Genomic DNA, 15,034 nt, shown 5'->3' with positions numbered 1-15,034 from the left:
GCTGTTTAGTAAAAGACATTGGAAGACTGTTTGAACTTATTTCAATTTACACTCTAGCAATACTTGTGGCTTACTCAAAAGATATATTGTGTACATCTCTGACTTGATTTTTTCCTCATGTCAAACAAAATGTACAGCAAACATGCTACAATCACTGTAATTTTTTGTAGCAGGGAGAAAATGGAGTGTTTGCAGTGGTTTTGAGTTTGCGTTTGAAACAATAGTAGCTCTACAGTCACACAATGGAAGGGCTTTTTGTGTTGGTTCAAAGTCTATGGTAAGAATTTACTGTAAAGTCTGGCATACATTTGCACATTCTCCTTTAATTCTAATATTTACAGATACAATGCATGTAAAAGAATCTCACTGTTCCCCATCTAAGATGGCAATCAAGTCAGGTCGATCAATTTCTTTCAAAAGTTCTCTTAGTTTCTCTTCACTGCAGGGTACGCTGCCCTCTTTGTCCGCCATGCGCTGCCAGTGATACATGACGATCTCTGCCGCTTTCAGATGGTGCTGGGTGCTACAACAGTCAATCACCTGGATATTCTGAACGTTCAAACCTGTAATAGATAAGTAACAGTAATCAGCCTTAGGGTTGATGGAAAAATCGGCCCAGTAGAAAACACGAAAAAATGGTACATATAATGGCTATGCCTGAATCACTCAGACACTCAGTCAATTATCAGTCAGGTTACATGTATATCCTTATCATTTAATGGATCATGGATTAAAGGAAGGAAGGGAGGGAGGGAGGGAGGGAGGGAGGGAGGGAGGGAGGGAGGGAGGGAGGGAGGGAGGGAGGGAGGGAGGGAGGGAGGGAGGGAGGGAGGGAGGGAGGGAGGGAGGGAGGGAGGGAGGGAGGAAGGAAGGGAGGAAGGGAGGAAGGAAGGAAGGAAGGAAGGAAGGAAGGAAGGAAGGAAGGAAGGAAGGAAGGAAGGAAGGAAGGAAGGAAGGAAGGAAGGAAGGAAGGAAGGAAGGAAGGAAGGAAGGAAGGAAGGAAGGAAGGAAGGAGGGAAGGAAGCAAATTTTTTAAGACTGAATCATGAGTTGTATCAATCATGATATTGTAACAATGCAAATCATGTTACTATTAAACTCCTTTGTTGGAAGACAGCATGCACAACAAAACAATGAATTTTACTATATCATCATCATGATAAAATCATAACATCTATCAAAATTAAAAAGCAAATCATGTGTTACAAAATGTTGGCACAACTAACCCAGTTTATCAGCAAAAATCTTCCAATTGTTGTCTCCAGAGTAGAGATTTATGTAGAGGTCTCTCAACTTAGACTCTGAGAGGCCAAGGTGGTCCGTCTTCAGTGGTGTCTTCTTCAACATGAGGTCTATGGTGATGGCCACCTGAAGAAATACAACAAGTTTGTGAGACAAATGAATTGACGTAATGTTTCTATCAATTATTAATCATTTCTTGTGTCTTCACAATCTAACGTGTATATGACATTGCATCATACAAAATACTATATACATTTAGACAATCATGTCAAATAAAAAACATAGTACTGTGAGAAAATATATTTAAAAAGTTTTAAATTTACAAGCTCTGTATTGGGACATAACAAATACCTGTTTTTGCCCAATTCAATGCAGAAATATAATAGCAAAGCCCTTATAATTACCTCGTCTCCTTTTTCCCTCAGAGAGTCCACGTCTTCACTCATGAAGGGTGGGTGTTCCTGGTCCCCCCCTCCACTCCCCGCAAGCACAATGGACTCTTCCATGGTATCCGAGCTCCCTGACAGGTTGTTGATTGCAGATCTTTTGTCTGTCACAGTTACTGGTTTATCAATGGGTATGTTCAGGTTATTACTGTCAGCGGGGACACCTGTGTTGTTGGGTGGATTGTTAGAAAGGAGGTTGGGGCTTGAGCTGGTTGGTCTTGAAGCGTCGCTGTCTACGCTTATCATTGCGCCAACATCCAAGCTATCACGGAGGGAAGGTAAGCCGGTATTAGAATGGAGCGACCTTGGGCCACTGGAGTCTTCGTCTTCTGCTGCAAGCTTTGGGTTGGTGACTTCTTCAAGGTCAGATGAAATTGAGGAAGAAGTGGGGTTGCCGCCTTCTGTGCTCGTTCCGGTTTTTGGGTAGCCGCCGCTGCTTGACTCCTGGTTTTCATACGGAAGCTTCTCGGAAGTTGGGGACATGTCTGTGCTTGTTGTGTCTGCTGAAAAGTTGTTGATGTTTGAGTCGAGGTTGTGATATGGTAGCTTCTCATTGGTCGAGAACAGGTCTGAAGATGGCGGCTGCTTGGGAGTGGTATCACTCCGAGGTTCCACACTGCTGGTGGAGGGCTCACATGAAAGTGAGGTTGGGTTGAGGGTTGACAGCTGCATGGATGGCTCTGAAGGGGTTTCCAACGACTCTGCATCACCTGAATGAATTGGAAAGAAGTGACAGGTTTCTATTTAAAAAATGAATGTAAAAACTGTAAACTTTTGGTTGGGAGATGATTCTTTTAAAAGGTTGCCTTTATCATCTCTTCACAGTTATTATACCATGTTGTATCCACAGTTGACCGATGATGATGATGTTACATCATCAGAGACCAGGCTTTTAGCTTAGCTAAGGATTTACTAATTTCTTTGTTATTTAAGTGTATGGCGTCCAGAAGAGGCATGGACGCATTGCTAGCTAAAGCACTGTCAGAGACTAGTGCATACTCCATGCTAATCTCGAGTTACTAGTACTATGACTGCTCCAACCAATCATGGCTCAGCTAATGTATGCAAGTCAAGCCTATGGTCTACCTAATTAACATACTAATTACACATAAGGTCAGATGTCACAGTCGTTACAATACTTACAAGCTTGTTGCGGGTAGATCGTTGCTTCTCTGCAGTGAATGACTATTTCTTGACCATGTGCACTGTTGTTACCATTTGGATAGCTGGCTTTCAGCAAGGGTCTCTGCAGAATACCATGTATACAAAAAATTAATTCTGTTATCAAGGGAAAACAACTAAATAAGTGTTATAATAAGTTAATGATCCTTCGTTCATTTGTTCAGACCTTTGTAGTGCCTTCTGGCACATATATGGCAAGTATCCTTGCTGTTTCAGTATTTTTACAGGGATGGGTCGCTAGTGCTCGAGCTTGAGGCACCTCCAAGAACACAATGTCATATGCAGAACCCCCATTTTACGTCCCTTCCGAAAGACGAGTGCAGCCCCACAAGATATGTCCTCATACTGACCACAGGACTTCAACTGCCTGCGAAGCGGGTGTGTTACGCCGAACGATCAATGGTTTCTTCATGGTTAATCAATAGAAGAAAGCCATCTTGACTTACAGTTGAAACATCTCCATTTGGCTGATAGCAGACATTGTTTCTTCCATTCACTCGCTCCTCTCCTGAAAAAAAAGGAACAAAATCAATTTAGCTTATCACAAAATGTGTACAATATGAAGCTCTATTGCTGATGAGAGTTTTGAGTATGTGATTCAACATATAATCATTTTAAGCTGCATATATGATCATAGTAAAGAGCTTTATTTTTTTAATTTTTTTAATTTCTGTATTCTTTTACTAGGGTAGCTCCCTCAGTGGCTTCACACTGATTTTCAGGGAGGCCCTAGATATACATATACAAACATACAAACAATACACTGATATATATACATAACATTTACTATGATCATATATGATCTTTGATTGAAAATCAACAACGATCTCTTGAAAGTTTGAGGCAGAATATACACATGACTGCTCTGCATGCTACAAATGCAGAAATGTTGGCGGTGTTTTCACGTTTGTGGTTTTCACAGACTGTAAACTCTTTACTGCAAACTTAAAGCCACCATGAAATTAAGCCTTTCCATTGTTTGACTGTAGCACTACTATTGTTTCAAACGCGAACTCAAGACCACCGCGAACACTACATTTCTCCCTCACCGCAAAATTAAAATCCCAGCGTACATTTCTGCATTAATTTTTACAGTCACTGTGATAAGTGCGTGTAATAATGTATATTATACTGTCAGTGAGTAGAGCAGTTAGTGTAAAATTTTGTGAGCATTATAATTACTCAAGAGTTATATTTGCAGTGGTTATATGTTCATGGTTTTCACTGCAAACATAATTATGCTCAGCCTCTGTCTTTCATTGCTTTCCTATACTAAACGCTGTGATCTGGACCCCCGATGCTGTGATCCAGACCCCGATGCTGTGTTTCAATGAGCATAGGGTGTTTCTTTCTGGGAAGAACCTTGAAGTCATAAATATTATAAAAAGTTCATATTTGGCTTTAGAATGAGAATGTGACAGAGGAAAAAATTAACTTCGTAAAATTTATCCCTCAAACTGCAGGCAATAGTGTCTTTTGTGATTATCAATTTCAAAATTTAGTGCGGGAAGATGCCAGACTCCCAACCGTTATCATGTCTTTGGCACTCCGCGAGTGATTTGCGCCGCGCAAAGTTGGCCTTCTGTACCTGAACCCTATGCTGTGAAAAAATCCTGGTGAGAACACTGGTATTACTACATTTCGTTTCTTATTAATTTGATAAGACACGTAAAGTGAAAAGTTACCTCCATGGTTGGGCCCAGGGTTTCTTTTCCTGCGTACGCAGATGACTGACACAATTAGGATGATGACCAACACCAGGACACCTGAAACACCTGCTATGGTTCCAATAGTGGAAACTGGCAGGTCCCCGGTGTTAGGAAGTGCGCCACCTGGTTGTGCAGTTGGTTGATCTACAATGAACAGAAAATTAAAATATCATCCAAAGGCATACATCTTTTAGTAGAGTAGTACCAATTATAATAATTTGCAATGGGCAACAAACTTCTGCCACAAAAAAATAGCTATAATTCTAGATCTAGATCTGCTAGGTGCAGCTACAATGGAAAGGATACAGTTAAAAACACTAAAAATTGTATCCCCCTCACATTTCATGATTGGTCACATTTGGAACCACAGGACAACAGATTTGAAGTTGTGGAGTCTAGTGGTTTCTAAGCTATTATACCCTGCCAGTCTGGACCAAGAGGTTGTTAACTTGTTGAGTTCGAATCCCACAATTGTGTTAATCACACGACATGCAAACTACTGGAAAGGGTTGCAGAGACCTTATACGATAGTGCACTGTCCATCATAAGCAACACAATTATGTCAAATCACAAAATGACACAGATGGTTAGTAACATAACTGAATCTTAACACTGCTATTTAAAACATAATCGCAATATTACTTATTACAAGATGATGATTATAACGTAATTAAAATAAAAGGTTAATGAAAGATATGATTTTAATACTTACAGGCACCTCCTGTACTAGTAACATTGACATACACCGCTGGGCTTTCCTTTGATCTCTCTTGGCCCAGAACGTTCACAGTTGTCTTACACACGTACGCCCCTTTGTCTCCGACCTTCAAGGACTCCAACTTCAAGGTCGTTGATGTTTCTCCACGGAGGTCCACGCCATCCTTCCACCACGTTATGCTGGGTTGTGGGTTGTAGTCTTGGAAGAAGCATTCTAAGATGACGTCCTGCCCTTCTTCCAGAGTTGTGTTGTTATTGTGGCCCTCTACGGTGACTTCTCTCGGAAGGTCTGGGAAGAAATTATTTATTTAAAAATGCATGCAACTAACAAATCATCATTCTTCAAAGGAAACTAATGTTATGTCAAGTATAAAAACATAATTCTTATCATACAACACCAGGTTAGATATTATCTTATCTTTTGTGCTTATAGTTGAACTTATAGTTATAGCATTTCTAACAGAAATTTCTGTACTTTCGTCATGTTCAAGCAAAATATACTATTATATATAATGTCTGTTTTATCTAAAAAGAGGGAAGTACTACAATTATTATACAGAACTCACAGTATACAGTAAGGTTGGCAGTTGCCGAATAGTTCTCAATGAATGCTTCACCATCTTGACCTTGACCTTCATACTCAAGGGTGCAAGTGAAGATTTTCCCATCATCCTCCCTGCTAGCAGATGGTATAGTCAAGGTCGCTGAGTTTGATGACCCTGAAGTTGTCAGGAAGTCTGGACCGGTGAACCTCGCTGGGGGGTTCCCCAGGTTGTCAGTTTGGCACGTGATGGTAACGGGGTCGTTCTCAAACACGACTGGGATGGGGTTGTCGATGCGAACTGGTTGAGGGAAGACTGTGGATGAAAGGAAATAAGGTATTGACGGTGTCAAACCTGGTTTCAGCTAGCCTGTATGCCATCCTAGATTTTTTTTTAGGGTAGCGAACGCAGGAGCCCTGGTAGTAATCTATCATGGGGTCGTGTGTCGCAACGGCAGAGCTTTCGACTCAGAACCAAGAGGTCCTGTCAGTTCCAATCCTGTCATGTCACCGATCTTGTGCCCTTAGGAAAGGTATTTTACACGACTTTCCTCACTCCACCCAGGTGTAAATGGGTACCTGACTTCGGTTGGGGAAGGCTGTATTGAGGTTACCTGGTGGTGCTGAATGGCAGCCGCCCAGACCCTTGCGACAGTTCCACTAAACGCAAGTGTGGATAAGATATTATATATGTTGTGTAGTGTGAGAAACCTGTAATACCCTGCATCAATTCAGTGGTAGAAAGGCTGCCATTGCGGGTAATTTTTGACCAATAAAAACCAAATCTAGAATGGCACCCAGGCTAGGTTTCAGCAACCACTCAAGAAAAAGCTGTTGCTGAAGAGGAGTGGTAAATTGCTCTAGACAAATGGGTTGGATGGCCGGATTCTTGCTACATGTACTGTACAGTGACGTGATACAAAGTTAGAACCACAGAATGATAGGGTACATTATTACAGTGTATCTTATCTACTGATACACAAAAGACTTTAAATATTTCAAACATTTTTACTAGAAATTTAGAAGATTGAATTACATGTATTACAAATTCGTCAGGATTGAAATTACTGAGTTTCAAAGCTGTGTTGGTAGAAAAGGATAAGAAACAGAACTCACAGTGTACTTGTAAATTGTAGGTACACACAAAACGGTTTCCATCGCTGCCGGGGGCTGTCACGTACTGATAGGACCCTTGGCACGTCCGACTGACCGCGGGAAGGTTGATGGTGTGAGTACGCGACGTGCAATCAACGTTGCAATCCGGTCGACACGAATGCGGCGTGTAGGACTGTTCTCCGGGTTTTTTAAACGTCCAGATGACGGAGTCTTGGGGGTCAGTACAACGATCAAAAACAACATCTTCTCCCTCTTTCGCGGTGACGTCAAATGTTTCTTCTATATCCTCCCCTAACACTGTAGTTGTGGACAGCAGAGCCAGCAGACACCACCACACCATGAACCCTGTGAAATGATGCGAGAAACAGTGTAGACAGTAAAAGACTTTCAAAATTTGAAAACATCCCTGAAAATTAATACCTCATCTTTGGGACTGCATTGTAAGCACTGCAAGTACTTACCTACTAAGTGTATTATAACGTTACATGCAATACATTTTGGACCGCATCTGTTAGCAGCAACTGCTTGTAGTGCATAACAGAACCATTCAGAATTGCCCTGAGGAAGGTGACAGACGGTCACCAAAACATCAGCATTCTATTCACTAAAGTTTAGAAATGTTCGGAAATACTATCATATAAAGATTTGCATAAAACCAGTAGTGCAGTAACTGAAAAAAGAAAAGATTATGATCACCTACCAGTAAAATAAGATATTGTGAATTTCATCTTTAGTTTAAGTAAGTAAGTCCTTGATAAACAGCCCATAATACAAGTGTAACCTTGCTAGTGCATGGATATGCAACAACTACTGACTTGCTGTAGATCATATAGAAACTGGATTTGTACTTAAACAAAAAGAACTGAGCACAATCCAACTGACACATTCCAAATATCTCTTCCCCCAGGTTTCCCCATACTCAGGGATTTAATTGGAATGAACAGTTTCGTGACTACAAAAAAGACTGGAACTTTTCGGTCACCAGGTTTCAGTGACAAATTTACATTTCACTTAGAAGTTAGAGGGGTGGGTGGGTTTTCAACATAAATTGCGGGTGTGTACATGCACAATATCCGTGGGAGGGTCTTATAATCTGGTGTTGGTGTATATATGAAATAGAAAGTTTACTAGCAATTTTAAGGCCAATTTTAAGTAGGAAACAGTAGTACTAGTAACACTACAGTCACACGTACAATGGAGCGGCTTTTTGCGAAGGCTTTAAGTTCGCGGTAGAGAGCTTGCCACAAAAACCACAAACATAAAACCACCACAAACATTAATCTGCATTTTTACAGTGATCATTACATGGGTTTACACCCCCCTCCCTCACTGAGTCACGATCGAAAGTCTGGGGAAAGTCAAAACTTCCTTTACCCATTGTTAACCTTGAGTAAACGAACCCACTCACCTTGCCACTGGTATGACCTTTGACCTGTTCCCGTTTTCGTGTCAGCCATTGTTGGTGGGATACAGTAGCAGTATTCATGTCTGGGGGAGAAACAAAGGGAAACAAAACAACTCAACAATATATATTTGTACACCTGTCTTTGTACTACTGTAAATGCAGAAATGTTTGCAGTGGTTTTGAGTCTGCGTTTAAAACGATAGTATAGTGCTACAGTCACCCGATGGAACGGCTTTTTGCGGTGGTTTTAAGCTCACAGTAGAGTTCACCGTGAAAACAGCGAACATAAAACCATCATGAATATTTCTGCATTCACAGTATACACACTATAACTTGACTGTAAACATTATAGATAGACAATTTCTTTTCAGTCTAGACAGCAATACTCGTTTTCCAAGCACCAAATTTGTTAACCAAGTAAACAACTTGATATAACGTTACACATGCCTCAACATGAACAAATATGCATATGCTCTAATTCCAATTAGAACGTTTATATGCTACGTAAGTCCGTACCAAATTTGGACGGTTAAATACAAAATTCAAACTAAACTTTTCATATGTGAAACTTTGTTCTAAGCCAACTTTCTGCATGATTGAAACTACATTTCTTATACATGTACAACAAGGATAAAACTGAAATTGGAGAGTAATTGTTATCTAAAGTGTTAGGATTTCAAATGGTTGACTCTTTGACACAAGTCAGTTTTGAAAAAATTACAATGGCAGCAGCTTAACTGGTGTTGAAGATTATACAAACAAATTAGTTGCAGTTAGTTTAACATTGTGAATAGAACATCCAGCTTACCTTACCCTTTTGTCAATCATATCCAAATTTCCAAAAGCAACTTGGGTTAATGTTTGAACACTAAAACTGTTTTGAACAGTTAAAATGAACTTTGAATCTTTGAAATGTCTGTAAACTGTTACAGTAGCATTATGTCTAAAAAGTGTTCATACAACAACACTACTGCTGTGAAACCACGTGCACCTCTACATAATATAAGGTCCACCTGGCTAATGTGACCACTTTTTGGTGGTTCCAAAGATAATTTGCCCCATAACACTTTTTAAAGAATCCTGTCTATAGTAACCACCTGTCCACATAGACCAGATTTTATTGGTCCCCTGAGTGGTCTTCTTGGACAGGTTTGACTTCTGATTTCCTTTGCAAAAGCATTTTAATTTCACAAATATTTACATCATAAAGATTTGCTTCTGAATATTTCAATTGACCAATTTGAAGCTATGTTTACTGTATTGATTAAAGGATCCAAATATTTTGAGAACCAATTTGATGCTATGTTTACTGTCCACTTCTAGTACAAGATTATATCTGTATGATACACAATCATATGGCTGACACCTGTACGAGTGTAAATAGATTCCCTACGTACTTTAGCTACTGTAAGGATCTACTAGTAGTTAAGTACTAGTAGGGAAACTGTGATTCTGTTTTGGTGATTTTGGGGGGCCAATGTTACGCAACATAAAAGTTCTATCACTAAGTAAATGTTCAAACAAACAATACACACATTGATCAATTGATTAAACATTAACCAAGAGTGGACGCTAACATAGCCATTAGAATTATTAGGTTTTCATGGTACCCTTCATATTACATATACGTGTCACTTTCATGACTTTGGAAGAGTAAGACACCCCCTTCTAACAGCCCCCCCCCCACCCACATATTTTCACGTGTTTCACGCACACCTTGGAAAGTTGGTAGCCCCCCTCCCTAAACCCAACGTTTAACACTTATACAATCAGCATACCATGACCCTTACATGTACATCATACATACCAGACAATGCTTCCGCCCACCTACTGAAAGTTCATTACAAAGACAGACGGTTCTGTTTTTGAATCACTGGTATGTATGAATCATTATATCATTTTATCACAGTACAAAAAATCGTGTCCTGTGTACAACCTATGCCACGAAATTGCATCATGTTAGCAAATATAATAAGTAACCTTTAAACATAATGGAAGACAACTAACTAACACACGTTGTACATACACTGTTTCTAACTAAAGTAACCCAACAAACTCCAATCCACATGTTATGTGTCAAAAAAACTCCAGACAAAAGTTTTGATAATTATGTCGGACAATTCTGCAATTTTCAGACTGTTTTTCAAACAAAAACCTTGTAGTTAACTTACCACCGCAATGATGAAAGGTGAACAGGGGGTTGGTCCGGCCTCTGACATTGAACTTTGCTGAGAATGAAGAAGAAACAGCGCGTTACGACGTCTAGATCTTGGAAGACATGCCAACTTCTCCCACTAGGTCACTACCACAAACCCGGAAGTGACGTGACGTCAGTTTCACTTTTCCTTATATGGTAGGGATCACGTGATCCTAACGGCAGGGTGAAACTTTGGGGATTCCCGGATGACTCACAGAAAAAGCAGGGAAATTCAAAAGTCAGAATGTGACGTCGACGATTTCATGACATCCATACATTCTGTTGTTAATCGAAATATGGCTTCGATTCATCTGTATTTGCGGACTTTAGCAACTTTTTGCGGCTTCATATGCTTTGTAGACTATGTACGGTGCAATACTCACCAAGACTGCTAGGCAGCGCTCTTGCACGGCTCCTTGCTCCATGATAACAGGCGATGCTGATGATCCACGTATTTACTAAATCCTTTGTAAAAACTAACTGCTATGAATAAATACAGTGCAACGGTTTTGTACGATTTATGTTTTTGATTTTCCCGTCCAAACAAAGGAAATTTCGGGAAGACAAGTTTTTCCACAAGAAAAAGACAAACAATGTAAATTACGCAAAATTTAAACCATCATGATGATATTTCGATTTGTTTCAGAGGTGTTCAAATATGTTCAACATCTTAATTGAAAGAAGAAGAAGAGGAACCCTGAAGCTTTCAGGACTCATAGGACCCCCTATAAAGGTTGCACTACTAAATACATTCAAAATATCGTCCAGGTGTAGAGTCAAATCCTTGAGCTGCCAAATACGTGAGAGGTTAGCTTCTGCACCTGAGCACGACACTTAAGGGGGGGGGGGGTCACCAGTATACGTGAGAGGAGCACCTGTGTGGAGGTATGGCTGTGGTCGAAAGGGACAGGGCAAGATGTACAGGTAGGATTAGGGTTAATATTAGGGCTAGGGTTAGGATTAGGGAAGGGTTTTTGGTTAGGCTTATGCTTGAAAATTATCACGTCCCATGAATGCACTTAGAGTACTCCCCTCACGTATACTGGACACCTCCCTCTCCCCAAAGTGTCGTGCTTCTGTCGTGCTCAGGTGCCAGTAGCTTACCTCTCACGTATTTGGCAAGCTCAGAAATTTAGTTTGACACCGGAAATGCGCACTTTTTTGCAATCCGAACCCTCGCGAAGGCTTCTGAATTGTACACATGTCTGAGCCATGTGAGTCGCAAATCTCTCGATCTATCGACTCTACACGTGTACATGTCATCATCACATGTACATGTAACACCCTGTAAGTTGTACAGAATCACCGTTTGAAGTAGCTTTCGAAATCTGATCTGCTAATGTCGTCATTCGTTGATATCTTAAACAGTTGAGGCCTAGAAAATATGAAACCAGTTTCACGAATCAGATCATATTCCAAAGGAAGCCGCCAGGAGGCCTAAAATCAACCATTACTTTTCCACTGAAGTACTTAAAGATACCAGTGAAAAGAGTATTAGGGTTTCAAAGAAGCCTGCACTACCGTAGGGGGTATTTAAAGTTAAGGCTGCACCAAGTAATTTTTATGGATGACGTCCTTTGGAGACCCTAGATCTAATGCGAGAGCGCGAAAAAAAACACAAGAAGGGCCGAAAAAAACAAGATGCCTAGATTTGAAAAATAATAGTCGACGACACAATATTAGGACACAAATTGAATGAGAGAAGACAGTGTAACAACTAACAATTCTTTTATTCATCATGAAAACAGCAATACTTTGATTAAATCAGCTGAAGTTGAACAGCAGTTGTTGTCCTGTCCTGTTTCTTTCCATATCCCATTGATTTTGCAGGCCTGCAGAAACATAGTATATTAAAAAGGCAAAATTAGTCGGTGATTAACTCTTCGCATGCATTACTACATTTCTACCTATGCTTTAGAAATCCTAATGAATAATAGTAATTATTCAAGAGCCAAATATGGACCAAAAATGATAGAAATAAAAAAACAACAACACATATTTCCCCAACAAGTACAAATAACCAGAAACGAATAAATGCTCATTATCCATGCAGAATAAATGAATGCATTCATCTTAGACTCCCCCTTCCCAGATTATTATTTTTTTTGCAAATAGTACTTGATCCAAAACAGACTAAAGAACGGAACTTTTCATACCTCAAAAACAGACTTGGGCCTAGGAGCTTCAGTTGGGGCAGCTGTATTGTCGACCTCCATGCGGATGAAACACCCGAACTACTTGGTTGCCTACCCCACCTGCAGGCCGGAGTAAACTTCAATGCCTCTCCCGATCTTCTCGTCATTGCAGAAGAAATGCACTGTAGCTGATCTTGACAAGACTTCCTTAAAATTGTACGGCTGAAACTCTCTCGCCGCTACAAGTCTCTCGTACAGTTGCACGAACGTCAGCTCTCCTTGACCGACATCGAGAGCGTACCAATTAACAACAACGTTGCCGCCCTTTTTCACTTTTATGCTCACATATTTAGCGTCCGAACCCACATGCTCTGTGGAATTCGACGCCATCTTACTTACTAGTACTACTACTGGTATTTTGACCGTGGTGCACATGTACACCACCGTTATACGGCACATGTGTTTATTCATGCATTTCGCGTGACGAGTTTTACGTTAATCTTACGATTTGGTCATAGTTACAGGACGCGGAAATTCTTGTTTTTTTTTCTGAGAACAGACCAAAATCAATGCGCGCGAGGACGTCATCCATAAAAATTACTTGGTGCAGCCTAATAAAACATTACAAGGCTTGTGTCTTGCGAATTTTACACCTACGCTACGGCAACATTTCAAAGAACTTCATCGGCCAAGCCCAGAGTCTGAAACATGTGACTAGCAAAGCTACAATGGAATACAAACTAGAAAGAAAAAAAAACCTCTGCTCTTGATGAAAATAACAATATCTCCTGGGAGCTCGACCTTATAAAGAACGATATTACACCCGAAACCTCATAATTTTTGTTGGTCTAACGCACACCTAGTCCCAAGCCGAAAAAAATAACATCTAAATCACTTTTTGTGATCACAATGTATTAGATATGATCAAGCGTTTAATATATGCGTATTAGAATATGTACATATATATCAAACAGAAAACAAACAAAAATCAAATATAACCTTACTTATTGTAAGTAAGAACAAGTAAGGATGCATATTAGAACACATAGTACGAGACCAGAGGTCCTTAAGTTATGCTGACAGATACAGATAGACAGACAGGGTCGGGGCTGTGTGGCGTAATGGCAGGGTTTTCGGCCCAGAACCCAAGGGTCCCAGGTTCGAATCCCCTGACGCCACCGATCTTGTGCCCTTGGGAAAAAGGCACTTTACACGACTTTCCCCACTCCAGCCAAGTGCAAAAAACGGCTATAGGCTTGCACTAATACTAACCTTAACTTTTTATGGCCCTATAGTATGTGTGGGTCACGACAATAGCTGCCTGTGTCCACGTGTATTGCACTGTTGCAATTCCAATAAAATCTGAATCTAAATCACAGGCAGATCCAAAACAATGCCTCCGTTTTCATGGAGGTGATATGTAACCACCTGTACACGTTTGGCAGTACACAGTAGATACTGCCGTTAATTACAAGAAATCTAAGAATTGATATCAGTATGTAACATGTGGCGATATTGTGGATTACAATGTTAATTATTATGTAATTAGTAGTGGTAGCCTTTTTAGATTTTAATATCAGGGATAGCGGAAAAAACAGGCTTGATACCTGAGTGTATGTTTCCCTGTATAAATAGATGAAAATAAATGAAATTCTTGGAACCACAACACACAGTCACTCTAGAAAAGTGGTTTGTTTTGAAGCTTTTAAGATCTAGAAACTTCATAGTAGGTAATATCCGGAGAAACCTGGTAATGAGTCCAGTCTGTCACAAACACCTGCGACAAAAACTTACATGAAAGCCCTCCGTCGTCTGACTTTTGATCTTTTCATCACTGTATGGCTCAAAGAAACATCATAGTCAGCTACTAGCGGCCCAAAAGCATTTTTCATGAACGTTTTCAACATCACTAAGACATTAACCTAAAAACTCCAAAGAAACTCAGAGAGCTATGGCAGCTTGCAGGAACAAAGCTAAAGACACAGTGGAAAGAAATGAAGAAAGACTGAATGCAGCCAGAGGTTGCTTCCACAACTACCTGAGCTGCAGAATACAGTGGATCATCATCACTAAGACATTAATCGAAAACAAACATTATATAAGTGACATTTCGGTATTTCCTGGAATAAAACAACATGTGAATGTTGTCGTTCTTGAAACACCTAAGCTCATTTTAATCCTGCATAATCAAAGGCGGAAGAAAACTCTTTTTTATTTTTTATTCTTAGCGAAGCTTTAGGAGCGAGCTTAATAGTATACTTTACGTCCGATTTTATTTATTTTTATTCAATAAACAATAGATGATACACAAACTAAACTGAAAAAGACAAGATGGCAATACATA

The 15,034-nt window shown here is 40.1% G+C and overlaps 1 protein-coding gene across 1 annotated transcript; it reads right to left on the bottom strand.

The window, feature by feature from the left end:
* LOC136424600 (uncharacterized) lies at nucleotides 1–6,343 on the bottom strand. Its single transcript, XM_066413217.1, has 9 exons — nucleotides 6,313–6,343; nucleotides 5,863–6,153; nucleotides 5,292–5,585; nucleotides 4,556–4,723; nucleotides 3,317–3,378; nucleotides 2,832–2,934; nucleotides 1,647–2,398; nucleotides 1,227–1,368; nucleotides 1–563 (listed from the first exon to the last, which is right to left on the bottom strand). The coding sequence occupies exons 1-9, from the start codon at nucleotides 6,341–6,343 to the stop codon at nucleotides 364–366; spliced, it is 2,043 nt and encodes a 680-aa protein (XP_066269314.1). The 3' UTR covers nucleotides 1–363.
* Between the last annotated feature and the right edge of the window lie 8,691 nt (nucleotides 6,344–15,034).

Source organism: Branchiostoma lanceolatum, chromosome 18, assembly GCF_035083965.1.
Source record: "Branchiostoma lanceolatum isolate klBraLanc5 chromosome 18, klBraLanc5.hap2, whole genome shotgun sequence".
Classification (NCBI taxonomy): Eukaryota; Metazoa; Chordata; class Leptocardii; order Amphioxiformes; family Branchiostomatidae; genus Branchiostoma; species Branchiostoma lanceolatum.
This window is presented reverse-complemented; position numbering and strand designations above follow the sequence as displayed.

Excerpts from the sequence above, each read along its gene's own strand:
- LOC136424600 (XM_066413217.1), bottom strand. The coding sequence starts at position 6,343 with ATGACAGGATTGGAACTGACAGGACCTCTTG. Across the intron at positions 5,586-5,862 it reads TGCCAACCTTACTGTATACT|ACCTTCCGAGAGAAGTCACC; the intron begins GTGAGTTCTGTA and ends ATTTCTTCCCAG. Across the intron at positions 3,379-4,555 it reads CCCTGGGCCCAACCATGGAG|GAGAGGAGCGAGTGAATGGA; the intron begins GTAACTTTTCAC and ends CTTTTTTTTCAG.